The sequence below is a fragment of the Ixodes scapularis genome, unplaced genomic scaffold, assembly GCF_016920785.2.
Source record: "Ixodes scapularis isolate PalLabHiFi unplaced genomic scaffold, ASM1692078v2 PGA_scaffold3__209_contigs__length_174095766, whole genome shotgun sequence".
In the NCBI taxonomy this organism is placed as follows: domain Eukaryota; kingdom Metazoa; phylum Arthropoda; class Arachnida; order Ixodida; family Ixodidae; genus Ixodes; species Ixodes scapularis.
Window position 1 is genome coordinate 91,243,301 of NW_024609868.1, and position 25,861 is coordinate 91,269,161.

Below are 25,861 nucleotides of genomic sequence, written 5' to 3' on the forward strand. Positions count from 1 at the left end.
GTAAGACAAAACTTAAGAACAAATTCGTACTCACGGAACGAAATTTTCGTAAGTTTTGCGCAGGTTAAGACGAAATTCTGCGACAGCTCCGAAGCTGTCTTACGCACTTCTTACGATCAAATCAGCATCGCCGACAGCGTCGCGGTCGCGACGACCCACGGACGTTTATTGTTTTACGTGCGCTTCTGACGCGTCCCGACTTCAAGCAGCAAGAAAAAAGTAAAAAATACTTGAAACAGACCACGACGAACAAGAACGCTGGATCCACAAACACCCGGGAAAAGCTCCCACGGCCAAGATCCCACCGAACGCGACCAAACGAGCTGGGCAGTTAGGCCTAGCAGGCACTCCGCGACTCGGCGACCGTCTGCCCACGACCGGCTGGCGTGCTGAGGGAAATATGCCCGCGCGACCCTTGTGAACCCTTCCCATATTATACTTTGATCGCTGAACTCAATTTTAGATTAAGGGGTCAATTTCGTCCTCTTGTTATCTCCTTGTTTCCCGAGGCAACGGTGACTCTCGCCGATGAAAAAGCGGTGAATCTCCGACAGACGCAGCAAAGGTAAAGCAGCCACCGCTTTGACCGCTTTGACTAGCAGACGTAAAGCAGACGACGTTAACTGCGCCAACCCGCCGACGCCGTTAAAGAGTGAGGGGTCTCGCCGCACACGAATGGAGGGGAAAAGTATTTGGGAGGGAACTTGCCTCGGTTCGAAGCAAAAAAACCTCGGCGCCCCGGGACACCTCGCCAGTGAGTCCTTTGACTTCCCTCCTTGATGCGCGTCTGCTAGTTGTTAGACAAAAACAACGTACCGCTCGAGTTATTTCGTCTGCCCTCTCTTAAAGGCGAGGTCGAGTTCGCTCCGAAAGTCGCAGGAAAGGTAAGACAGACGCAGACGATGTTGCGAGCAGACGACGTTGCAAAGGAGCAGACGACGCTGAGATAGGGGGTTGCGATCAGCCAATCAGGGTTCGGCATTCTGACGTCACCGCTACTTCCTTTCTTATGCGCAGAAGACGAAAATGAGCCCACTTGCGAGGCGTATTGCTTGCGATCTCGTAGATGTCATATTGCTTGCGATCTCGCAGACGTCATATTGCTTGCGATCTCGCAGACGGCATATTGCTTGCGATCTCGTAGATGTCATATTGCTTGCGATCTCGCAGACGTCATATTGCTTGCGATCTCGCAGACGTCATATTGCTTGCGATCTCGCAGACGGCATATTGCTTGCGATCTCGTAGATGTCATATTGCTTGCGATCTCGCAGACGTCATATTGCTTGCGATCTCGCAGACGGCATATTGCTTGCGATCTCGTAGATGTCATATTGCTTGCGATCTTGCAGACGTCATATTGCTTGCGATCTCGCAGACGTCATATTGCTTGCGATCTCGCAGACGTCATATTGCTTGCGATCTCGTAGATGTCATATTGCTTGCGATCTCGCAGACGTCATATTGCTTGCGATCTCGCAGACGTCATATTGCTTGCGATCTCGCAGACGTCATATTGCTTGCGATCTCGTAGATGTCATATTGCTTGCGATCTCGCAGACGTCATATTGCTTGCGATCTCGTAGATGTCATATTGCTTGCGATCTTGCAGACGTCATATTGCTTGCGATCTCGCAGACGTCATATTGCTTGCGATCTCGCAGACGGCATATTGCTTGCGATCTCGTAGATGTCATATTGCTTGCGATCTCGCAGACGTCATATTACTTGCGATCTCGCAGACGGCATATTGCTTGCGATCTCGTAGATGTCATATTGCTTGCGATCTCGCAGACGTCATATTGCTTGCGATCTCGCAGACGTCATATTGCTTGCGATCTCGCAGACGGCATATTGCTTGCGATCTCGTAGATGTCATATTGCTTGCGATCTCGCAGACGTCATATTGCTTGCGATCTCGCAGACGGCATATTGCTTGCGATCTCGTAGATGTCATATTGCTTGCGATCTTGCAGACGTCATATTGCTTGCGATCTCGCAGACGGCATATTGCTTGCGATCTCGTAGATGTCATATTGCTTGCGATCTCGCAGACGTCATATTGCTTGCGATCTCGCAGACGGCATATTGCTTGCGATCTCGTAGATGTCATATTGCTTGCGATCTCGCAGACGTCATATTGCTTGCGATCTCGCAGACGTCATATTGCTTGCGATCTCGCAGACGGCATATTGCTTGCGATCTCGTAGATGTCATATTGCTTGCGATCTCGCAGACGTCATATTGCTTGCGATCTCGCAGACGGCATATTGCTTGCGATCTCGTAGATGTCATATTGCTTGCGATCTTGCAGACGTCATATTGCTTGCGATCTCGCAGACGTCATATTGCTTGCGATCTCGCAGACGTCATATTGCTTGCGATCTCGTAGATGTCATATTGCTTGCGATCTCGCAGACGTCATATTGCTTGCGATCTCGCAGACGGCATATTGCTTGCGATCTCGTAGATGTCATATTGCTTGCGATCTCGCAGACGTCATATTGCTTGCGATCTCGCAGACGTCATATTGCTTGCGATCTCGCAGACGGCATATTGCTTGCGATCTCGTAGATGTCATATTGCTTGCGATCTCGCAGACGTCATATTGCTTGCGATCTCGCAGACGGCATATTGCTTGCGATCTCGTAGATGTCATATTGCTTGCGATCTTGCAGACGTCATATTGCTTGCGATCTCGCAGACGTCATATTGCTTGCGATCTCGCAGACGGCATATTGCTTGCGATCTCGTAGATGTCATATTGCTTGCGATCTCGCAGACGTCATATTACTTGCGATCTCGCAGACGGCATATTGCTTGCGATCTCGTAGATGTCATATTGCTTGCGATCTCGCAGACGTCATATTGCTTGCGATCTCGCAGACGTCATATTGCTTGCGATCTCGCAGACGGCATATTGCTTGCGATCTCGTAGATGTCATATTGCTTGCGATCTCGCAGACGTCATATTGCTTGCGATCTCGCAGACGGCATATTGCTTGCGATCTCGTAGATGTCATATTGCTTGCGATCTCGCAGACGGCATATTGCTTGCGATCTCGCAGACGTCATATTGCTTGTGATCTCGCAGGCCTCATACTGCTTGCGATCTTCGCAGGCAATCAGTTGATCGCGCGACGTTTCGTCTACAGAATGATTAATAGACAGCAGCGTCTCTGTGATGTATTCCCGTGTATGGGCTCTCAAAATTTATAGCTTTTCATAATGTGGAATAACTTAAGAACTCTCATTGAATCTCGGCCAACGGACTTTAACCACATAGACCTGATCCTCTCGTAATATAAATAAACAAAAAAAGCAGGCAGAACCTACATCTTGACGGCTTCCGCTTCAAAATCGGTGCACGTTTATGCACGCTTCCTTACTCAACATCATTAAAAAAATTAAAAAAAAAACCTGCGGGGTAGAGAAATGGCATACAGGGGACAACCTAATTAAAGTTAAAAAAACGCGCGAGTGTTAAAAAGCAAAGGTTCTCGCGTAACTCGATGTAGTCGAAAGGAACTTTTGAACGGAAGTGCCTCTTTGATCGCGCGAGATGTACGCCAAAGCTCCGATCGGCATTTCAGCTAGCCGCGGCCCACGGCGTACATTCGCGCCTATTTCAGTTGGGGATGTGATCTAACGTAATCATAAAAAATAAAAGGCAATAAAGAACGCTGGTTCAAAAGAAAAACAAAATAGCTAGCCTGTTTTCATGCGAAGATCCGAAAAGCGCGGCGCGAGTACAGCTTGCCGCCGGCCGCACTAACTCCGCGCTTTCATGGCCGTTCTCGATGTTTCTTCGTACCGTTTCCCTACATAACATATCCGTGGATGTAACTTCAGACGCTCAGAAATTTTAAGTCACACAGCAGCAGAGGGAGGTTACTCGAATTGATCGGGTTCAACACCCGCACACACTTCCATAGCCGTCATGGTGCTGCGTCGGCTGCTAGTTACGAAGCGGAAGTGGATAATACACAGAGTGCGTTGCGGCTGCTGCCAAACGCCGGTCACCTATTACTTCCCTTCATGCTATACAAGACTTCATCCATCTTTCTCGCAAATCAGACTATAAGATCTATACGAACCCCCAGGCTGCCATTCCCGCCTTGCAGCAGCGCAAACTCCCCCCAGATCTCTTAGCAGACCTTGAGGCGGCTATGCACACTTCACCCATCCTTGGTCATCATTCGGTGGGTCTCAGGTCATGCAGGGATTGCAATTAGTGAGCTAGTTCATAAACTCGCCCGCAAAATCCATATCCGGGCACCTCTGATCCCGTGGCCTAGCCCGCCCCCCCCCCCCCCCCCCCTCCCCCGACATGCGATGAGGCTTTAATCTACAAACGCTCAATAAAACCTCACCACAAACAGCTCCATAACACTCAGCAACGCCTACTTCAGCTCCACCCTAACCTCGATGTCACGAAAACCCACATCTTTAGAAAAATTAAAACAAATACCCTTTGAATTCCCGCTAGGTTCTACCCATAGAGTTATTATAACAAACGCTAGAGGCTCAGCTGGCGCTAGTGTCTATGGGACTTCCGGTTGCAAATTGAAGCAGACAGCATGCAGTCTATTTTTCCAGTCTTCCTGTGTATTCCTATGGGAAAACGCGCGTGAATTTTGTTTTTTCGCCGGAAAATAACATGAATAACGCTTGTTATTTCGGTTGTACCGGATAGTATGCACCTATATTACTATTGTGAAAGTGTAATTGCTTTAGTTCAGCATTTTTCTTTTACCACTGAACGATGTTAAACTTCGCTATATTCCAGGCCCAAAACTCTGTTCCATGGCAGGTATGTAGAAACGACCGACGATTGTAGGCAAAATAACGATCGAAAGGAATGTAGAGCGTGAATTAAAAGTCCGCCAGCATTCCGTTGGTGCTTATATATTGCTAATATGCCTGTCCTCTCACTATAAAATGACCCCGTCGTGCATCTTTACGAGTAGCTGGTTCGAAACGTAAAGAATAAAGTACGTGGGCTACGAAAGGTGTGTTTTCTTATTATTTCATATGCCCGGCAGTTTTTATCGCGCACCTGTTCTCTGGCTTCTCCCTATTTGCAAATATTTGGAGCGCGCGGGTGATGATTTGAGCACAGAACAAGCATCTTAACACATATTCATGAGCAGAAAGAATAAAGCAGTACTTATTTATTGCAAATCGGACTATATTACGTGACTTTCAATTTATTTTGATCGTCTGCAAGCACAAGCAGTTACCTATCCAGTGTTACTGCGCAGTTCTTGTCGTATCTCTTGGTTTTCCACATGTCCTTCGTTCGTTATGGTGGAAAGCGCCGACGCCGTGTTCGCGCTAACAGTGTCCGATAGTGCACATAAATACATGTACCAAACAGTTTTAGCACCGTTTTTCATGCCACGATTTTAAAATAAAAACGCCGTAACTGACCAATTATTTCATCTGCGTGACTGGGAAATGTTCTAATGTGCCTAGTAGGTACGAATTGTTCGTGATATTTTCTCTTAAAATCGAGCGCAGAGAGGAAATGCACTCGCTTTTTTCCATAGAAATGCATTACCGGAAGTCAACTTCGGACTGCTTGCTGTCTGCTTTAATTTGCAACAGCACACTAGCGCCAGTTGAACCTCTAGCGTACATTATAATAACTCTATGGTTCTACCCCTTTCCGACGCCGTTCCGATCCCTCCTACCCTAACTATCCCTCCCTAAACCATTTTACTGAAAGAGGGCGAGAGAGAAAGGGGGAAAGGGCTACCGGCGCTTTCATAGCTGGGTCGTTAGGAAGTGAAAGTCCCGGATGAGAGGCTTCACCGGTGTTGGGCGCCTGCAGTGCCAGACCGACACGCGGAGCGGCTCTGTTTACCAACACGGCCGGAAAGCCGCGCATGCGCGGAAGCTATGTGGGCAAAAGCGGCCCGGCTCTCCGTGTTTTCGCCATTGCGTTGTGTGGCGTGCGCTCGTTGTTGACGTTGTAGGGACGCTTCTAGCTTTATTTGTAAAACATATAAAATAGCGCAAAAAAGACAAGGACAAGAAGTATACAGGACAGGCGCTAACTTTCAATTAGTTTTATTCAGGAAAAGTAAACATATATATACACACGACAGGCAAAACAGCACCACGTAAAAGTTGAATAATTTTTTACCCGATTACTCAAAAACTAAAATTCATTACAATGAAGTACAATAGAAGTGTCGCTGACACATGCTGTCCCACTTTTTTTTATTAAGAAAGCTTCCAATAGCTCTCGAGAGACCGTCTCTCGGCTTCTTCCTAGTATCCTAGCTTTATTTGTGCCTCTTATTTCCTGACAACGTATGTCGTTTGCTATGCCCGACTATTTGAGCTCGCTACCCGAGCCCGAACGGCAGCGGTGTCGAAACAAACTGTGAGTGAGCGGCGTTGCCTTCGAGGATCCGTACGCCGTAAATAAGGCCTGCTGGACTTCCGACGTGAAGTTGCTGCCACCGAAGTCGACGGTTCACGTCGTCGTTCATTTAGGATTTTTTTTTTTTTTTTTTTTGTCGAATACTGTCCGAGGACCTATGTAGCTTGCAAGGAATCCGGCAAGGCGAGAGCGGCTGCAATTTCTTTAAGCTCCATCGCTTTCCGCATGACTCCAGTTTCCGGCGGCAGTGGATTGCGTCCGTAAACCGAAAAAGAAGTTTTCTCAATGCCATTCTCTCGACTACGCTCGGAACATTTTGTGAATGGAGCGCGCACCGAACGTTGTACCGCCGATGAACATGGGGTACACTCGCAAGGTGCGTGCGAGTTTTCTCGTGATAATTGCTGTTTCAGCTTGTAAAATTTTTTAACTGAGTTTATCTTAATATTGATATTTTGCAGTGGTTACATCGACTTGATTTTATCATCTACAACACTTAGTTGAAGGCTCATTTCCGCCGCCGGGTGGGGCTGGAAATTGTTGAAAAGTTAGTTCTATCGGTTTTCCTGAATCGGGATCTCCTGCGCGACACCAGAAAGCCATCAAAAGCGCCCCTTGGAGTGCCGCTGGTGGGTTGTTTCCGTTGATTAGGCGATTTGAAGCGCTGGATATTTGCTGCAGGGTACGTCTCGTTTGTTGCGATCTGCGTTTTCGAGCCCGGTGGGCACGTTTCTTTCTTCGAGTCATGGCATCCGCCAGTGCAGCGACGAATGGAACAGCGGCAGCAAACGCATCAGCGATAGAAATTGGAGGTGAGTACTCAATAATTCGTGGCTGTTTTGAGGCTTTCTGCGGTTCGATATAAGTACATCTAGAGCGTCTTCGTCATTCATCCACAAGGAAATATAAGAACACGGACACGCAAGATAAAAGCAGCACAGCAAAACGAACGTTGGCAGCTCCGGGCGCTTACAAGAGTTAATTAAGATTCCCGTGTAGTCTATCGCTTGCTGATTACTAAAACGGCTACGCTGAAATAGGCCCATTGCAAGCAAAAATTGATAAATGGTTAATCCGTTCCAGTCACGCGGTAGGCGATGGAGCTTAAAAACATTGCAGCCGCACTCGCCCTTTCGGATTCCATGCAAGCTACATAGGTCCTCGGACAGTACTCGAGGCTTTCTGTCGTTATTCGTGCACTTTATCATCGAGCAATGGTGTCCCGATGACCAAGGGACTGTCGCCATCGAAGCCCGTGGCTCTAATCAAGTTTGCGAGTTTAAAATAGAGAAGAAAGCGCGAACCAAGTTCGGGCACTTCATACACCCAACACCGACGAAGCCTCTCATCCGGGAATTTCACTCTCTGTAACGACCCAGCGAGGGGGAAAGCGCCGGTAGCCCTTTCCGGTTTATGTATTAAAACGGTTTATACGCCAATCTAGAACATCGTCTTCAACAGTGCCCGGTTGCTGTGTCTGTCTCCTTCCTCCTTGTCAACTTTGTGAAGACGCCCCCTTGCAGGGCGTCTTCACCGATTTGAATGTGGCCAGCCAGAAGCCGCGAATTATACCCCGGCGGTGGTCGCGAGAAACAAAATTAATAAGTGCGTCAAAGTAACTCTCGGTGACTGAAAATATGGTACACGTGATTTTTCGATCACGGTCATGCAAAATCAAAATCTAGGAAAACAATCGACTTAATCCGTGCGCCAAACGTCCGAGTGAAGAGTTCGCGTGGCACATTCGATTCTTACATCTTTTTGCGTGATCATAATCGACACATCACGTGAACTATATTTTCAACCATGAAAAGTTACTGCGTTTAGTTTTTACGCACTTATTAAAACTGTTTCTCGCTACCACCGCTAGGTGATCATTTTCGGCTTCTGTTTGGCCAAGAGAGCACTTCGAGCCTTCTATCTGCGTCGTGTGCATGCCCTGGCTCTGCCCGCTCCTCCCTATGACCACACTCTTTCCATATACGGCTCTGGCGCCGAGATGTTTCGGCGGCGCCCTCTCATGGTTCCTGTTCGTGACGTCACGACCAGGATTTGCCAAACGTTTGAGTTGCCTCGCCGTGACGTCACGAGCTATAGTCCTGGCTACTTGTCGGCAGTTGCGAACTGCGCGTTCGATAGTGTGTCTGAAAAACACGACGGAAGCTCGGACTCATCACATTCTTAAACCAACACCGTCAATGTTGACGGTCAGACATTGTCCTCATTTCCGTCGATCAAAACATAAATAATCCAAATAAAAGTGTCATAAGTAAACGTCGCTCCAATCGCAAATGCCGACCACAGCGACGTTTTCAGTCATGCACGTCGCCAATACCACATCAGAAACAATTGTGAATGGCAAAAATTGGCTCCTCTTTTTTTCACTATGTAATCTGGAGTACAAGATTAGTCGCGTCTCGTAACCGGTAGTTGCTCGCTGTCTCTCCGCATCATCTACCTAAGCAGTATAGCCTAAACTGTCTTTTTTTACCGTGGAGGTAAGAAAAAGAGGAGGCAACATACCGGCTCAAGCCAGCCAAATGAGAATTGCCCAGGTGAAGCCGGAAGTAGAGGTCGTGGGCGGAGGGAACAATCCTGGGGGTTCTTTCCGTCTAACTGCGTCTTTTGGTTTTGTTCGTTTTTGGTCATCGTCGAGGTCGTGTTCCTCCAAACCGGAGGTCTCCCCTATCAGCTCTGGTGGCGTCATGTCGCCTCCAGGAACTTCCTTCTTCCATGTGTTTTACGGTCATTATGGACACCTCCCGTTCCCCTCAAAAAACAAAAAACAAAAAAAAATCGTTCATAGTATAACTCGCTTGTAATAACGAGACAAAAATGCATGTATAGAGTATGTACCCACTTAGGTCCTCAAAATGTTGTGTATATATAACGATCTTTTTTTTTTTTTTGCGAAATGAGCCGAATTTGTGTTCAATGGGCCCTGCAAGGACTTTTTTTATTAGTGTTTAATTTTCACCGAACCTGAGCGCACTAAACGTAGTAATTTAATACATCTTTTCTCAAATTTCGCTTTATTTTAAAAGTTATAGCAAATTAAAATTCCAAGAACAAGCAAAACATAACCTCCTCCATGACGTCCGTGGTCGCTTGAGTGGCCGTGACCTAGAGGAGGGGTAGTGAGCTCAGAGAGCGCTCACGGCTGCCGCACTCCGTGTCGACGGCTCGAGAGGGCGCCACTAAAGCATGTTCTGGATAGGCTGTATGAAGCGGGCAGCCAGGACAGCTCGCATTGCATTTGCTGTGCGATGAAACACCAATAGACCCTTTTACAAATTCAGCGCCATCTACCGGAACGGTTGCAAAGCTTCGCAGGTGGGCGTGGCGCGGCGTGCGTCCGCCATAAGTAGGGTTCAGCGTTTTCGGTTTCTATTTTTTCAAAATTCGGCGTAATTTTTTCGGTGTTTATTTTAAAATTCAATTTTCGGTTTTTTTCGGCGTATATTTATGACCACGAAAATTTATCGGCTTTTTTCGATGAATATAAAATAAACACCAACGGACACCGGATCGGATGATCCTTGTAGCTCTGATATTTGTGATCACTCAAAGAATAACGCCACAGGTATACATTGAAAAAGAAATGGACACTTTATTTGGCAAATATGTGCAGCTCTAAAAGAAACAAGGAAAAACCTGAGAAGCACGAACAAGTCAGATATGAAGCCTATGCCCGAAAAACATAGAACTTCACCTTCTGTACATCAGGATTACGTTATCTTATAATAGTACACCCAGATGTACGTTCCCAGGTTCTCCTCATTGATCCGCACTCTTTCTTTCCTGTTAATATGACCCTGAGCTTCGGGAATGCCCTCTCAACGCCAACACTGGACACTGGCAGGCTGAGGAAATGAAGCGCTGCCTGAGCCAAAATCGGCCAATCAACCAATTGTGACCGCCGAAAGAGAGACGGTGCGACTTTGTGAAGCTCGACACAGCATGCAGAGCTTGCATCAAGTCAGTCTTCCTTACAACGAGTTCGAGAACACGCTCGTACATGGCGAAGTTATGGGGCATTCGGACTTCACGTTCCGATCGATGATGCGCGCATTATTCCAAAACGTAGAGATGGCATCCGTGTATCTCATAGATTCGGACACGTTTCGATAGACACTGTCGTTCCACGTTTTCGCCACGGCTCTGCGGTACGACTGGAAGGTCAAAGTGACCTTTTCCAGTTAAAACTGAATTTTAGGAAATCGATCCGACGTACTTTTTTCGGTTTTAATAAAAAATGCCGAACCTAAAACTGACCTTTTTCGGTTAAAACCGAATTTCCGAAAATGAATTCGGCGTACTTTTATCGGTTTTTATCGGTTTAAACCGAAAACTCCGAACCCTAGCCATAAGCATGTATGGTCGCATCGGCGCTCAACGTGCGCTACACCACTGACACCACTGCGGCCACAGAAGGTGTTGTGCGGCTGATACTTCGCCACACGCTGCTTCTGCGATGCCTTTTCATTGCTGTGTGCCGCTGTGTAAGCAGAAAGGACTCAAGGATGCCTCTGGCTCGCGGTTGGGCGGTGCACGCACGCGACCGCTGCGACAATCGAAACGGAAGAGATCCCGCCAGATTAGTAGCATGGAATGATATAAGCCGTCTCGTGCTGCTTCTCAAGCGCTAGCGTAACGGAAGGGAGCATGCACCTGCACCCTTTTCTTTTTGTAAACAGAAGCGATGTTGCTGGGCTTGGGGTATCGAGATAACGTTAACATTCGGGCATTTCGTGTGACCTCTCGCGAATTTGTATACTTTTTTCTTTTAAGGTATCTTTGTTCGCCATCCCATCCGACCCCGCTCTCCGAAAAAAGTGGGTTGTTGCAATAAAACGTGACGAAGGCAAGCACTTTTCCATTACGAAGTACTCTAAGATTTTCTCAGGACACTTTCGAGAGGGTGACTACATTCCGAACGTCGCTAGTAAACGTCGCTACCTCAGGCAGGAAGCAGTGCCGAGCATCTTCGCTTTCAACGTCGCGAAAAGGCCGCCCAGAAAGAAACCACGAGTACGACAGGCGCCGCCGTCAACGACGAAGTTTTCCGCCGCTGATGCCGGAGTGACGAATGACGCAATCGCCGATCCGAGCAGTCAAGATGTGGTGAGCGAACCCGCTAGTGAAGAGGCAAGCTACGCATTCGCCGATCTGACCGGTGGACACGCGGCACCTGGGGCGTCGAGCCAGAAGAATGCAAGCGGCGAAATCGCCACTGTCAACGCTATGGAAGACTCCACCGCTGACTTGATGTGCCACGCAGTCGCAACTGAAGACAGCGTAGTGAACGATTGCAACATCGACGACTGCGTTAATGCTGCCACAGGCGCAGTCCTCGACCGGGCTGAAAGTCTGAAATGGGCGACAAACGTCTGGTCCACGAGACTGTTAGACTGCCAGCAGCAGCAGAGCTCATACTTGCGATGCCGTACATGCCCATACCCGCAGGGGGCACCTGTGAAAGCAGGTGTTTGGAGAGTGGCGTCTCCACGGACCCCGAGCCATGCGGGTTCGCCCGCCCACGTCTGGCTGTGCGTGGCTTTCCCGTGTCCGAGGAAAAGGGCATCCTGGTGGTTGAGCCGAGCCCGGGGTAGGTTTGGACCCTTCGGGGCCCCCCGGGTGAGGCAATACACCACTTCGGCCCCTGCTTCTCGTAGACGGGAGTCCTGGTAAGGCCCGGCCAGGATGATTCAGTCTAGTCGCCTTTTCTTCTACTATCCCCTCCGATCTTTCACTTTTACCTGTCCTGTTTCCTTCTTTTCCTTCTCACTTCTCTTGCTCCTTTTTCTTCCCTCTTTGGCGGCAAGGGCTAACCTTGGGTGGCAATAGACCTCTTGTCTGGACCCACACTAGGTTATAGTGTCTTGGTAGCACTGATAGCGTAATGTCGTCAGCAAAACCCTTATTGCTATGGCGCATTACCTATCCCCATGTTGGGCTCCGTGGTGGGTGGTGCGCTACAGATGCCGAACGCCTTCCCATTTCTTATGGGTTCTAAACTAAACCAAAAACCTGATCGGGCCCTGAAAAGGGTCCGGACCGAAGTACACGTCAGAGAAGCATTTGCACCCGTGGAGAAGTTTCCCCGATTTCTCGTCATGCATTCCGAAACGGAAAAACCTTTATCCAAGTTATCCCCGTTCCTGGTCTCTAAGACTCTTGAATCTGTAATCGGAAAAAATTTTAAAGCAAAAAAAATGCCATCTGGAGATCTCCTCGTTGAAGTTGTAACCGCTCAACAAAGCTTAGACCTACTGGCACTCAACGTGGTGTCTGACTACAGGGTTACTGTATCACCCCACCGCACTTTGAACACTATAAAAGGCGTAATATCAGAAGATGACCTGTTAGAATCCCCCGAAGATGAAATTGTCGATGGCCTTCGTGACCAAGGAGTCATTGCTGCCAAACGAATTTCTTTTCGACGGGACGGCCAAGAGGTGAAGACAAAGCATGTCATTCTGACTTTTGAGCTGAGGGCGCTTCCGGAATCAGTGAAAGCCGGATATCTGAACTGTAGAGTACGGCCATATGTGCCAAACCCTCAGCGTTGCTTTCATTGCCAGAGATATGGCCACAGCGCCCAGAGCTGCCGTGGGAAGACAACATGTGCCAAGTGTGGCAAAAATGATCACCCTGCAGAGAATTGCTCTAATGCACCTTGCTGTATCAACTGTGGTGAACCTCACCCTGCTTATTCCCGATCGTGCAAAAAATGGAAACAAGAAAAATAAATTATAACACTCAAAGTGAAAGAGAACATCTCATTCCCCGAAACCAGGAAGCGATTCTCCTTCCTGCAGAAGGGTTCTTACTCTTTGGTGGCACGTGCAGGGGGTGTGCCATCAAAGTCTTCGGTAGGAATCCAGGTCTGTCCTAATGACCTGGTGATTCCACCACCTCCCCCTGCCTCACAAAGATTCGCTCCACGACTCCGTTTGTCGTTGGAACCGAAGAAACCACAGGGGCCTCCAGATGGTGCAGAGGCAAGAGATGCCTCTGTGCCAATGGATGGGAGACAAGAGGAGAGGCGGCAACACCAGCCTCAGGGAGAAGGCACTAGGGCCTCTTCCATTCTAAAGGACGGGCCATCGAACGATGTGCCTGCCTTGGTCACTCGGACCCCTCCCAAGAAGAAGGAGGGTAGTAGGCCTCGACACGTAAGGAGGTGCCCGTACCAGCTGCTCCCTCAGCCGTTCCGCCTGAGGAGGAGCGGATGGAACTTGGTGAACCTCCTCCCCCTTGTTCGGTCCCACCTGATGACGCAAGGCTTATTACAAAGTCATCCCAGAAAAAGCTCAATCCGCGAGTAACCCCACCCAAACCGCCCCAGGGCACTTAGGGCAGGTTTCCTTTTTTCTTGTGTTGTTACTTTAAACCGTTTTTAACATGAACTCATATAGTTTTATACAGTGGAACTGTAGAAGTCTTCTGCAAAATATTGATGACATTCATTTCTTTCTGGATGAGCTACAGCCCATTGCTGTGTGCTTGCAGGAGACATATCTTAACAACACCCATACAAATGTTTTTAATCGTCACCGCGTTTTTAGAAAGGACCGGGATTCAGACCACTCTTCAGGTGGTGTTGCCATTGTTGTACGGAGTGGCATAGCATGTGTGGAAGTTCCTTTGCGTACATCACTAGAAGCTGTAGCGGTACGTGTTCTTGCTGATCGTCTCATTACGGTTGTGTCCTTGTATTTGCCACCTCATCGTCAACTGCATCTTCATGAACTTCAAGTATTGGTTCAGCAACTCCCAACGCCTTTTTTTAATTTGTGGTGATTTTAATGCTCACAGTCCCATGTGGGGCAGTAAGCGCCTTGACTCTCGTGGCACTGTTGTAGAAAGATTTTTATTGTCCTCAGACGTATGTCTTTTAAATAAGAAAGAACCAACGTTTTATAGTTCCACTCATAATTGCTTCACATCCATCGACCTCTCCATTTCATCACCTTCATTACTTCCCTGCTTTTCTTGGAAGGTTTTAAAGAACCCTTTTGGGAGTGATCATTTCCCGGTTGTAATTGAAAGCCTCGTTCCTCTGCCGTCTATTTTAAAACGAACCCCTAGGTGGAAACTGGACAAAGCCGACTGGGCACTCTTTAAACTTGATGCAGTGCTTGACCCGTCAGTTCTAGCAAATTTGTCACCTGAAGAAGCGACAGTGTATGTTACGGAGCAAATCATAAGTGCCGCCCAAGACGCCATTCCTCGCACCTCCGAAAATTTACCCAAGAGGTGTAGGCCTTGGTGGAATGAAGACTGTGCCACCGCAAGGAAAAAGCAGCATAGGGCATGGGACACCTTTCGGAGGTACCCTACTCCTTCAAATAAGATAGAATTTAAAAGACTAAAAGCAAAGGCCCGATGGACTATGAGAAAAGCTAAGTGGAAGTCCTGGACCAGGTATATTTCCTCCCTAAATAGTTTTGTCTCAGAGAAGGAAGTTTGGGATAGGTACAAAAAAATCAAAGGGGATTACCGTTGCTTTGTTGTTCCTCTATTTAGCTCCCCTGCTAACTCGCTGAAAGATGTTGCTAATGTGCTTGGACAGCACTTCGAGAATGTTTCCAGCTCCCGAAATTATCGGACGGAATTTAAATGATTTAAAGCAAATGCAGAATGTCACCGTATACCCATGTCCGGTTGTAGCTCTGAGCCATACAACACTCCTTTTACAATGCAAGAACTAGAGGTGGCTCTGGGCTCCAAGAAGAGGTCGGCTCCGGGCCCTGATGGAATCCACTATGAAATGCTCCGTCAACTGTCTCGAGAATCGCTCAACACACTACTAGATTTTTTTAACTATCTGTGGGAAGCAGGCTACTTTCCTCAAATGTGGAAACAGGCGCATGTAATTCCTTTGCTAAAAGCTGGGAAGGACCCTTCGGACCCCCGTAGTTATCGTCCAATCGCGTTGACGAGTTGCCTTGGCAAAACCTTTGAACGCCTCATTAATAGGCGGTTAATTTATATTTTGGAGCATAACCACTTCTTTGCTAATAACCAATGTGGTTTTCGAGAAGGGCGCTCTACTTTGGACCACATAGTCCGCCTGGAAACAACTATACGTGAAGCTTTCATAAATAGGCAACATTGTGTCTCTGTTTTCTTCGACCTGGAGAAAGCATATGATACGACATGGCGGTATGGTATCCTTCATGATTTATATGCCTCTGGGGTGCGTGGTCGCATGTTGCGGTGTATAAGCAGTTTTCTGACAGGTCGCTCCTTTCAAGTTCGACTCGGCACCACACTATCCGACCAGTATGTCCAGGAAAATGGTGTTCCGCAAGGAGGTGTACTGAGTGTCTCCTTGTTTGCCGTAAAGATAAACTCGTTGTCAAAGGTAATTCCACCTTCCGTTTCATACTCCCTCTACGTGGATGATATTCACATCTCGGCCTCTTCTTGTAATTTGTCTAGCTGTGAGCGGCAACTGCAGCTTACCATCAACAGAATTAGTAAGTGGGCTGACGAAAATGGGTTTAAGTTTTCAGCTGAGAAGACTATCTGCGTGCCATTTTCTCTGCGTCGGGGGCTGTTTCTAGATCCAGAACTGACACTAAACAGGGTTCCTATTAGTGTAAAAACGGAGCATAAATTTTTGGGCATAACGTTTGATAAAAAGTTAAACTTCGTTTCCCACCTGAAGAACCTGAAGAAGAAGTGCCTTAAATCAGCTAATATTCTTAAAGTCTTAGCGCACAAGTCATGGGGATCCGACAGAATATGTCTGCTACGCCTGTACAACTCCCTTATCCGGTCACGTCTGGACTATGGTGCTATAGTTTACGACTCAGCGAGGCCTTCTGCACTTAAAATGTTGGATCCTGTGCATCATCTCGGTTTAAGGCTCGCTACAGGTGCCTTCCGCACATCGCCCATTCCTAGCTTGTGCGCTGAATCTAATCAGATGTCACTTAGGCACAGACGACGTTATCTTGCTGTGACTTATGCTTCCAGAATTTTGTCCTATCCAAATCACCCAACTTATGGTGCCTTGCAACATTCTCGGTTTGCTCGTCTTTTCGAACATAAGCCCAGGGTTGTACCGCCGTTAAGTCTTCGCCTTGAGGGCATTTGTACATCTCTTGACCTCACCCTTGACGAGACCGACCTTTTGCAGAAGGGTGAAAATGAAGCTCCGTGGAGTACGTTGCCCGTCTTTTGTGATTGGTATTTTACTAGATTTAATAAACATAACGTCTCCCCTGTGGTGATTCAACAAGAATTTCTTGAGGTGCAGAAGAAGTATGATAACTACTCCCAATTTTATACCGATGGTGCTAAATCATCGCATTTTGTAGGATCAGCAGTTTACTCTGAAGGATTCAGTAAGGTTCAGCGTCTCAAGGAATGTGCAAGTATTTACACGGCAGAGCTCTATGCAGTGTTGATGGCCTTGGAATATATCCTCATCAGCAAGACAATGAAATCTATTTTATTCGTGGACTCTCAAAGTGTGCTCACCACACTTTGCTCAATAAAGGGAAGTAAAAATAGACTGGCACAACTTGCCCGATCTAAGGTACAATGTGGTCTGCGGCTTGGCCGAGACATAAAATTCTGCTGGGTGCCTAGCCATGTGGGGATCCTAGGTAATGAAAGAGCAGACGAATTGGCCACGAGCTCTAAGCACCTACTGCCAACCACCTCACAGATTCCATTTCAAGACATGAAGCCCTTGGTGAAATCATCAGTTTTCCGGCTATGGCAATCGGAGTGGAGTCTGGAATGCGAAAACATACTTCACAGGATTAAACCAGCTCTTGGTATATGGGAGAGTGCATCCCACAAAACCCGCCGCCTTGAAGTTCTTTTGTGTCGTCTTAGAATTGGACATTCCTTCCTCACCCACAAACATCTGCTCAGGGGGGAAGCCCCACCCCTGTGTGATGAATGTGGGGAGCGTTTGACAATTTTACACATTTTGTGGCTGTGCCCAGGGCTTGAGCAAGAACGACGTACACATTTCCCCGAGTTTTTTTCCCACCAGATTCCTTTTCACCCAGCGCTGCTAATTGGCGAGACTCCTATAGTACCATTTGATTGTATCATAAATTACTTAAGAAAAACCGGCTTCCTACTAGAGTTGTAATTTTAACTCTATGAATTTTAACCTTGTCATATGAACCTCTTTTCGATAATTCATATAAAAAAGACCTGAGTATGTCCCAACTAAACAAGCTTGGCGCAGTATGGCCATAGTAGCTTTGCGCCATAAAGCCCGTAATCAAGTAAAGTACATGCTCATGGTGGCGTTGGCGGCGTCTCCCTCGTACAGTGTGGCCAGCCGCACTTTTGAGCACCGTCAAGATGACGGTGATGATAGCTATTGAAGTGGCCAGACTGAATTTCGGAAAGGGTCTATTCGGCATGACACTTCATTGACCATAAACGACAGCAAACACGGAATAAAGATCAGTTCAGAACGGGAGCAACCTCGCGCTGCCATACCGCCAAACGGCCAAACCGCAAGCCAAACCTATCGCCGAAGGCCTTTGGAACGCTCGGAAGCGGTCGGATCCTCGAGATCGTATACGACCGCAGCGCCGCCGCGTACATCAGGGACTTGTCACCGCTCGCCGTTCGTCGGTGCCTGATCCCTCTACGCCTTTCTAGTATGCGCCGCCTTTTCCAGCGCTTGGTGTGGGGTATGTCGACCGGTCATTTCTTGTTTCCGTTCTTTATAAACTGCATTTGTGTCTTTTATGATCTAAAATACTCAACAAAAATTACTTTAATAAATATTTGAAACGGTTCGCGCCCTTTAGATTTTGTATTTCGACTAAACAGTAGCTTTTAGCGGCTCTGACCAGTAGTAAGCCCAGGACCAAAGACGTCACATTTTGCGCGCTTTCGGTACTGTGGGTCGCTCCCGTCGGCGAAGGAGGTTTCCGCGTCGTCCGGTTAAAATGTGACGCACTGATATTTAGTTACTCTCTCCGTGCCCGCTGGCTTGCCTGAACCCCAAGAGGCGTGGAAACCGGAAAAAAGGTAGACACTTAAATATGATTGCAGGGCCCCTTTAAACGAAACTGAGATAGACATGAATGTGTGCTTATGCTTTCAGCACTGTACCGCGGCAATCTTTACATTGATGTTTTTCGCATATGACCGATTTCAGTTCAATACCTTTCAGAAACGATAGGCCCCTAGATATAGTCTGAATTTCGGTTGAAATCGGCTTCGTTCCGGTGTCTAAATTCGGCACATTTGGAGAGAAAAAAAAATCCTCATATTATGGTATTTATAAAAACGAAGTCCATATTAACAAGAAATTCCCGTATTTTATTAGTGTTTGAGATGTCTGCTTAGTGCTTAACTCTTGCTGCCTATTATTTTTTACATATTCTTCCGTTTCGGAAACTGCAGCTTGAGTGTTTATGCTTGTCGCCAGTGCAGCAACAACACCGTCGATCATAGACCCAAAAATAAAAGTGCATGTGCCATCTGTTGCGAGGCTTCCATTTCCTGCTTTCACTATAGCTCGATCGCATGTGCCAAGCACGGCGCAGTTCGCAAAAACACTACATTCGAGTTTTTTTAAGTTTTTTTCGCATTTTCCTTGGTCAGATTTAGCGCAGAACGCCAGCTTTTAACTTCAAAGTCGATGTCACATCGACATTGAAGTAAAAGTAAAAGCTGACTCCACAACAGAACAATTCATTACGCAAGAGGTGCTGCACTTGACCAGCCTTTCAACTGCGAGAAGGATAAAAAAACACAATAAAAAATAAGACGTTTGCAATCCCTGTAACACCGAATTAGAGCGCAGCTATCGAGGAGGAGGAGGAGAAGGTGCGACGGGGAAGGTACAAAGAGGAGGGTATGCCTCTCCTCCTCGTCCGTACTCTACCCTCCTCCTCGCCTGATACCCTCCCATATAGCGGGAAATTTTCGCAAACTTTCTCGCTAAATTTAGCGGAAAAAATTCTCCGCTAAATTTACTGGGGAAATTTTTTCGCTAAATTTAACGGGGAATATTTTACGCTAAATTAAGTGGAAAAATTTTTTCGCTAAATTTAGCGGGGAATTTTTTACACTAAATTTAGTGGGGAATGTTTTCTGCTAAATTTAGAGGGGAAATTTCTGACTACATTTAGCGGCAAATTTTTTCCTCCAGATTTAGCGAAAAGCGTTCTCCCTAAATGCAGCGAGAAATTTTTCGTGCTAAATTTATCGGAACAAATTTTCAGCTAAATTTTGCGGAAAAATTTCCGTTAAATTTCCCGGATAAATTGTTTCGATCAATTTAGTGGGCAATTTTTTCTACTAAATGTAGTGGGGGACTTTTTCCGCTAAATTTAGCGGGGATTTTTTTGTTAAATTTGGCGGGGAAATTGACCAATAATGCAACGCGCGGTGACTTCACAAGTGACGTCACTCGTGACCCTCGTGACGTTAAACGTGACGTCAGGTGTGACGTCATTATGGGAAACGTCCCATAACGCAACGCGTGGTTACTCCGATGCCGACGACGCTTAAGCCGGAAACGGGCGCCTAAGAGCTGCGCTCTAAAAAATAAACTGACGTTCACGTGTCCGTGCTGTGTCACGTTCTCCACAGTGTCCACAGTGTGAAACCCCTTGAAAGCTTAATACTATGCGCCTCCAGATTCATCTTTATTGTGTTTTTCACTGGTCACCAGGGCCACACTATACAGGGTGTTTCATAAAATCGGACAAATTCGATATTGCGAAAACTACGCTTCGCAACAACAAAAAAAAAAAGGCTTGTGTCGTTTTGGTCCCGGGCCAGGGGCCTATTTACGAAAATGATTAAAGTCCGGGATAATCATATTGTTAATTATTTTTTTCCGTAACTAACTTTTTAATCTTGGGTTTAAGGACATGGTTTCAATTAAAAAATTGCTCAGCATCATCAAAAAACACCAAATCAACAAATTGCAGAACGATAGAAGGCACGCGAAGCATTTTACGGCTTTCTGAAAAACCGCACAAATTCGACGAATTTTTAAGTTTCGGTTTGCTATCGGAGCGCATCTCGGCCCCGGTGGCACCTCGCCCTGTGGAGAGATAGTGGAACCAACCCCTGCTGTGTCGCGCGATGACAGCGCAGCAGAGGTTGGTTGCACTATCTCTCATTAGGGCGCGGTGCCGCCGAGGCCGAGATGCGCTCCGAAAGCAAACTGAAACCTAAGAACCCGTCGAATGTGTGCGTTCTTTTAGAAAGCCGTAAAATGCTTCGCGTGCCTTCTATCGTTCTGCAATTTGTTGATTGAGTGTTTTTGATGATGCTGAGAAATTTTCTAATTGAAACTACGTCCTTAAATTAAACCCAGTATTCAAAAAGTTAATCACGCAAAATAATTAACAATTTGATTATCCCGGACTTTAATAATTTTCCTAGGTAGACCCCTGGCCCACAAACAAAACGACACAAGCCTTTTTTTTTTTTGCGATGCGTAGTTTTCGCAATATCAAATTTGTTCACCTTTCGTGAAACACCCTGTATAATGGAGCATCGCACGCCCTTCGTTTTGTAGTACACATGATAAGATGTTGACTCGCTCCCACTATTTTTTTTTATTAAACTTCGAAAGTATTATTATGTTGAGATAAACAAAATGTGCATCATGTATTCGGCTACGGTGGGTGTTTATTTATAAGCTTTTCTGTGCCCACGAGTCCCGCTGAATTCCCCTATATTCAGCCAACTTGCGTCCCGTTAAATTCGGCCCGGAGGCGTTTCCCCATTAAATTTAGGGGGAGAACCCGAATTAATGTATACTTTTACATGACTTTAATTTCTCCTCTAAATCTGGCGGGGAAACGCTTCCTCCTGCATTTAGAGAATCTTCCAAGTTTAGCGAGTTACACCTCCGCGTTACACTTTTTTTTACATTTTAAAGAGATATCTTTATATAAGAACCCTTCACGGGACTTTCTTGTTCGTGTTGGTCGAACCGCACAACGTCAGAATGTCACCTAACGTCCTATGGTGTTACGTGATATTTGTTTCCCAGCTAAATTTAGCGGGCATATGGAAGCCACGTGACACGATTACGTCAGGTGCAATGGCGACGTCACGTAACGTCAACTTCTTCGTTAAATTTAGCGGGAAAATCAGTACGATGTCACGTGATGCCACAGAGTGACGTGGCGTGACTCCACGATGTTCCCGCCAAATTTAGCCGGAAAATATACCGATAATTCCGATAGAAAGTGCCACTGGTTGAAAAAAAACACATCATCTTTTTATTTGACGGAATGTCTAAGCCATGCGAGCCCTAAGAAAATACGCATTCTGCGTATAATACCATGGTGAATGTCCGGTGTTTGCAGATTGAGGAGGCCGAGGTGCGGCGGCGGACGCTCCGGCTGTCGGTGTACGACATCGACCGGAGGAAGGTGAGGCACTGCCTGGGTCACGTGATGCTCAATCTCGAGAAGGAGCCCCTGACGCCCGAAAAAGTCATCTGGATGGAGCTCGACAACGTGCCAAAGGTGAGAAGACCACATGTTCAGATATCTGAACTCACAAAGCAGAATGCTGAAGAATACACGCTCCTTTTGAAAACGGTGCGTCCAATATCAACGTCCTCTTTCGAATCATTTCAGTAATATGGATAAGGATTTTTTTCTTTGCGCAAAACATAGAACAAGATTAGAAGATCAGCCTAGTCAAATACAGTAATAACTCCAAAATTGGACGTGCCGGTAAGTTGAACACCTGTGTTACAACTGGTCCAAGAGAACCGTTCTTGCTGATTGTCTCTCGCTTCCCCATTGGTCGGTCAAGCGAGACGATCCTCTCCTTGGAAAATAAAAATAGGTTTTCACTCGCTTACTCACTAACTGCTTACCCCAGTCTAAAGTTCTTGCGTGTCAATGTTTCTGCACCCCACTCTCGTCGTGTGTTACTGATCCACGTTATAGGAAGGTCCCAGGTTAGCAGTCGTCCCGCGCTGGATAAATTTTGAAACCACATCATGAACCAGCGTCCCCATAGTTTAGGCAGACCCACCTCACACTGTCCAAACGTCTGACGTCTAACTCTCTTCGCTTTGCCATCTTCTGGTGTCCGCGGCTTCCCTTTCTCTAGAAAACACAGGCGTTTCACGGTCCTATGAATAACGATAATAATCCCTGGAGAAGGAGAGGGAGGGGGACAAAGGACAAACACAAATCTCCAAACGCAGCTAGGTGACTGGTACGCGGCCGAAAAAAAATCCGCCTGGTCCTGGTATCGAACCAGGGACCCCTCCATTTTTAGTGGAGCGCTCTACCAACTGAGCCAACCAGGAACCTTTGATCCCCTTCTCATCTCCGGTGACTATTATTGTCATTCTTGACTAGATCGCTAGCACTTTTGAATTAATTGCATTATCAGCTATGAATAACTTGCTTGTTGGGCGGACGGACCACGCATGCGCTTTCTTATATCGTCTCTGCCTGCACACGTTTCCATCAGTCTGTTGTGTTTATACATCAGAGGCAGCATACTGTCGTGTTCTGTTTTGAGGACGTCTCCCTCTCGTATATTTAAGATTTCCTCGCAGAAACTCTCATGAACTATAGTCAGTTACAGGTTAAGAAGGTAGCGGCAAATGCCCCTCAAAGGGAATCAGATATCCCTCCGCCACCTCCGCATCCAATAGCGTCCCACCGTTTCCGTGACGTCGCGGCCAACGCGCGAGGAGGGTCTTGCCCTTTTGTACATATTTGGTTTATCTTTCGACTTTGACTTAGCATTGTGGAAGCCACGAGAGGGAGATTAGAGTTCTCCCCCACCGACGGAAACAAATACGACTTTCGGGGATTAGCTTCCCCCCCGATGGATATAAAGGCTGCTTTCAGGGGCTCGGTTCCCTCTCCGATGAATACAAAGGTCGCTTTCTTAAAAAGTGGGATCGGAGACAAGTGGGAATCCATTGAAGCGGAACAAGGAGCGTTTCCAGTGAAGTCTTCTTTCGACTGCGGAGAGATTTGAAACAGGCGCATCACACTTGTGGGAGGAGCTTCTCCTACCTTCTTGACTTGTAACCGACTATAATATGACCCAAAGAGCACATGTAAAATACTGAACAAGCGCCCACGCAAAAGTTGGAGGTAATTACGAAAACATAGGGATGACCGCTTGTTCGGTCTGAGAGCAGAAAAGCAGGAGGGGTACATAAATAGGGCAGACCCTTATTTGATCAATAAAGGGAGTATTCACTGGCGGCAATAGCTGTGTGCGCGGCTTCTGAGCGCCTGCTGACGGCGAGCTTTCGCAGTTCTTCTGCAATGTGCATTCCACACCACCAAGATCGCCGGTCTTAGTAGAGCTCATTCTAAGCAATAGCTCTAAACATCGCCCTTAAATATAGCGTCCAGTGAATACCCCTTATAAAAAGTATTCACTGAGCGCCATATTTGTGGGTGCTGTCTAGAGCGCGTGCACAGAACGAGCCCGCATTAATAGGCTGCTGAGACCGGCCATTCTGACGGTGTGGAATGCACGTTGCAAAAGAACCCTGGAAGCTAGCCATCAGCACGCGCTCAGCAGTCGCGCACACAGATATGGCCGCCAGTGAATAATTCCTATAGGTACAGTATACTAGAACACGGGATAGTGTTTAAGCCGGCGCCACTCGACAATGGGAACTTGAGAGACTGCGCATGTAGGCAGCAATCGCGGCTCTGCGGTCGACAGGGCAGCAGAAAGGCGCTGCAGTCCGCATGTGCCGCCTCACGTGCGCCTGCACTCGGTGCACGCGCACAACCACCACATACTGACCCATTACCGATGCGCCAGTGTCGACACCTATCGCGATCTACACCATTCGCCTCACGCGAGGCGCTCCGGTCCCAACACAACCCCGTATTCTAGTACACTGCACCATAGCCTCCTGTGTACTTACAAAGCCTGGCAGATCGTCACGAGACGCGGCCGCTGAAAGTGAAAAGGTAGAGCGGCAGACAACGGATGAGAGGACAGGCATGTAGCGGGCGCCCCGCTGCGGCGAGACGCCGAAACACAGTTGTTGCGAGCGATGGAATGCCCACTCGTGCTTCTCGCGTTCCTTGCGCTGCGGCTTCTTTTCTCGTCGGGTTTGAAAACCATGGTTCGGGTACTTGCCGCTGCAAAAGCTGTGCGCTCACGATCAGGTTCCCCTAGAAATGCTTTGTGCTATCAGATCCTTGCGCTCCAAATCTGCGACCGGGCGCGCTAAGGCTCCGTCGTCGAACTGCCAGGCTTTGTGAGTATAGAGGAAGCCATGACTGTACCTGTATTACAGCGTACTAGAATACGGGATAGTGCTGGGGCCTGAGCGCCTCGCGTGAGGCGTGTGGTGTAGGCGTGCGGTGTCCGTCGCAAGAGCGTGACTAGCGAATGAGAAGGCGGTGAGAACGGAGCCCGATAACACTATCGCGTTCCACTCTTAAAAGCAAAGTTTTCTTTTTTTTATATAGCCAATGTGACAGGATTTTTATAGAAGAAAGGAACGCTCCTCAGGGCGGTGTCTGCGGACTGTCTTTTGTATGATATGTATTAGCATTGTGACCACGAAATTAATTATTAAATTGGCCGTACCTTTCTCGTCGAGCCTGCTTTGCAGCGGCTTGCGTCAAGCTCTACCGCTTTCGATGCACCCACATAAAACTTTAGCGAAGAAGTAGATGGTGGGCGCTCCTTGCGACATGGGCGCATGCTCGGTATTTTGCGCACGGTTCCGTGGATTCCGCAGCTGCCTTGTGAGTAGTTGGGAAAACGGTGTTTTGGCTACGTAACTCGGACTCGATTAATTAGCAAGCAAGATTGACTGCTCGCCTGCCATTTAAGAAATGTGATGGTATTAGTTCTTGCTGTCCATCGGAGTCTGCAGTTCACGGTTGTCTGTCACTCGACGGAGGGGCAGTTGTGAGTTGTACGAACGTGAGACTGGCTCGTCGAATTTTTTTTTTAGCGTCCTTGATCGTTCAGATGATTCTCGTCAACCGTCCTTCCCCACACAATAGAGCGTTTTCCACGTTGAGTTTGTGAACCCATTTCGAAACCCCTTCAAGCAACGCTGACCGTTGACATTTTTCGAACACAAGGTGTGTGATTGGTTCCGAGCCCTCGCCGAATGTTGACGAAGCCATCGTGTCCAATACATGTTCAGAGTGTGTGCCCAAACAATGGCGGAGTCGGAGAATTTGCGGAGCAGCTACTTGGTGGCGCGCCCTTCTGAAAACGGTCTATTGCAACTCCTAATTCAAGGCCCGCTGAAGTAGTCTTCCACCTTGGAACTAGAGAGCATTTTGAGACATTCGTCACAGCAATAAAAAGCACTAAACATAATTTTTTTTAAAAATCCGCGCACAAGGACAACGGAACAAAAAACAAACACATTAGCGCTGCCTCGCAGCTAATAAAATATGTTGCTTTCTTGTTTCTTTTCTGTGTCTTTGTCCTTTTGTATGTGTGTGTTTTTTTTAATTATGTCTA

The 25,861-nt window shown here is 47.3% G+C and overlaps 1 protein-coding gene and 1 non-coding gene across 3 annotated transcripts in view; one reads left to right on the plus strand and one right to left on the minus strand.

The window, feature by feature from the left end:
- The window catches only part of LOC8043828 (synaptotagmin-15), a 165,390-nt gene that overhangs the window by 137,245 nt on the left and 2,284 nt on the right, over positions 1-25,861 (plus strand). For both annotated transcript variants that reach the window (XM_040219266.2, XM_040219265.1), the window contains one exon: positions 21,730-21,891. In XM_040219266.2, the coding sequence (XP_040075200.1) occupies positions 21,730-21,891 (162 nt within the window). The remainder of the gene's footprint in view (positions 1-21,729; positions 21,892-25,861) is intronic.
- Trnaf-aaa lies at positions 22,619-22,691 on the minus strand. The gene has a single exon. It is a non-coding gene; the product is annotated as a tRNA-Phe (tRNA).